The sequence below is a fragment of the Octopus sinensis genome, linkage group LG1 (assembly GCF_006345805.1).
Source record: "Octopus sinensis linkage group LG1, ASM634580v1, whole genome shotgun sequence".
Classification (NCBI taxonomy): Eukaryota; Metazoa; Mollusca; class Cephalopoda; order Octopoda; family Octopodidae; genus Octopus; species Octopus sinensis.
Window position 1 is genome coordinate 168,542,117 of NC_042997.1, and position 2,500 is coordinate 168,544,616.

The window sequence follows — 2,500 nt, forward strand, 5'->3', positions numbered from 1 at the left end:
CATCTCAAAATAAATACAGTAACGAAAGGGTTAACATATTTATACAAACTTAAAACCAGTTCAAATATGTTTGAGAGATACTTGAATGTGTAAAGGTTTTTCACTGCAGTTTGTCATAAACAAAAATTCTCATTCAAGATAAAAAGGAGTTAAAATACCATAATCATCTTGGAGCACTCTCTAGGATTGATGGATGCATTTTGAACTTGCTTGCTTTCTTAACCCTTTCGTTACCAACCTGGCTGAAACCAGCTGTGGCTTTGTAGAACAAATGTCTTGTTTTCATAATTTTGAATTAAAATCTTCCACCAAACCTTAGTCCCAATTTATGTTCCTAACATTAGCTTAATGATAACAAAGTTATTTTACTAAATTCTTTGTTATATTAAAGTAACTGAAAGAAACACAGAACATCTCAAAATAAATACAGTAACGAAAGGGTTAACATATTTATACAAACTTAAAACCAGTTCAAATATGTTTGAGAGATACTTGAATGTGTAAAGGTTTTTCACTGCAGTTTGTCATAAACAAAAATTCTCATTCAAGATAAAAAGGAGTTAAAATACCATAATCATCTTGGAGCACTCTCTAGGATTGATGGATGCATTTTGAACTTGCTTGCTTTCTTAACCCTTTCGTTACCAACCTGGCTGAAACCAGCTGTGGCTTTGTAGAACAAATGTCTTGTTTTCATAAATTTTGAATTAAAATCTTCCACCAAACCTTAGTCCCAATTTATGTTCCTAACATTAGCTTAATGATAACAAAGTTATTTTACTAAATTCTTTGTTATATTTAAAGTAATTGAAAGAAGTACAAAGCATCTCAAAATAAATACAGTAACAAAAGGGTTAAACACCAGATACCCAGAGGGGGAACTCTGAGCTGATTAGCAAGCAAAGCTTCCTTTATCATAAATTAGCATATATAATTTACTGTTTGCATGCATATACATGAGTAAAATAATTATGTATTTTAAGGTGGTCACATACCTTAAAATGATCCTATAATGTAATGCAGACAGAAACAACAAAAGAAAAAAAATAAATAAACTAAGCAAAAAATATTATTTACCCTTCGATACATCTAGCTGTAAGATTTTTTTCTGATTGCTGTCACAAAATAAAATTTAAAAATTGGTATAAATATATTAACAAGCTGCAGGGTAAAGAAAACAGTAAAATATTGGCTCTTAGCTCCAGGCCTTATGGCACCGAGTGGAAGTCAATTTTAAGCAGACTGTCTCCCATTTGTATCCTGTTGACAAGTATATGCGATAAAAAAGTGGTTCAGTAACTTCCCTAAGCCTTCATGAATTCTGATATGACTTTATTCATTTTTATATTTGATAAATGCGAATGAATGTTTTAGATTCTTTCTTAGTTTCATGTTCAGCATACAGCCTTAAAACATGTAACAAGATGCACATTCACAAACGTTTCTGCTGAGTTGTCAATCATTCATCCACTCAGCAATTATGTTCTTTACTAAAGATTAACAAATGATATGTTTATCAAAATGAAATTAAAAGTAAAATATCTATTTACATACGTTTGTTGAAAGTAAAAGCTAATTTGAAATATGAAAAAAAACAAGGTACAACTAATGGAATAGTAAGAAATTACCAAACTGAATTCACACGTTTTGCCAAAATGATTATCTTGACATATACAGCGATTATTTTGGCAGTAACCTCGTCCACTGCAGACCTGTCAAAAATAAAATATATTAGTTAAAAGCAACATATAGACTGCTTTAATGCAAGAAAGTATACTAGTTCCTTAATATTTGATATTCAATATTTCATCTATTCAACAAGACAATCAATACTTCATTCTATTTTACTAATCTATATATACTATTTATACTATATATTCTATATTCTACATTAATATTATAAAGAATATAAATAAAACATAAAAAACAGAGTTGGAATTTATTTGAATAATATATATCCCTCTATACACAATCATACAACCCCCTTTTTATTTATTTATATATATATATATGTATATATATGTATATATATATATATATGTGTATATATATATATATATGTATATATATATATATATGTATATATATATATATATATAATTTCAACAATTGAGGGCAAAATTAATTAATTATTAATCAATTTCACCAAGTGTTCAGTATGCAAAGGGACCATTCAAGGCGAATTCAAATTATTACATTATATAAAAGGGCTTAGTAAAATAAATTACTTTGCCGCATACTGAACTCATTAGAAATAGCAGCTAAAAAACTTTTTTAAAGCTATTTCTAATACTTAAAGAAAATCTCTCTCATATATAGTGTTTGCTTAATTCAACTCACAAAAGTTTGGGGGTAAGGACATCGAAAAATCAAATGCTAAGGTTTGATTTTTCGATGTCCTTACCCCCAAACTTTTGTGAGTTGAATTAAGCAAACACTATATATGAGAGAGATTTTCTTTAAGTATTAGAAATAGCTTTAAAAAAGTTTTTTAGCTGCT

At 28.2% G+C, this 2,500-nt stretch overlaps 1 protein-coding gene across 2 annotated transcripts in view; it reads right to left on the reverse strand.

Moving 5' to 3' along the window:
- LOC115212997 (tenascin-X) overlaps positions 1 to 2,500 on the reverse strand; it is a 113,380-nt gene that overhangs the window by 23,706 nt on the left and 87,174 nt on the right. For both annotated transcript variants that reach the window (XM_036506804.1, XM_029781887.2), the window contains exons 31-32: positions 1,629 to 1,712; positions 1,078 to 1,115 (exon numbers count right to left, since the gene is read on the reverse strand). In XM_036506804.1, coding sequence (XP_036362697.1) covers positions 1,078 to 1,115; positions 1,629 to 1,712 — 122 coding nt within the window. The remainder of the gene's footprint in view (positions 1 to 1,077; positions 1,116 to 1,628; positions 1,713 to 2,500) is intronic.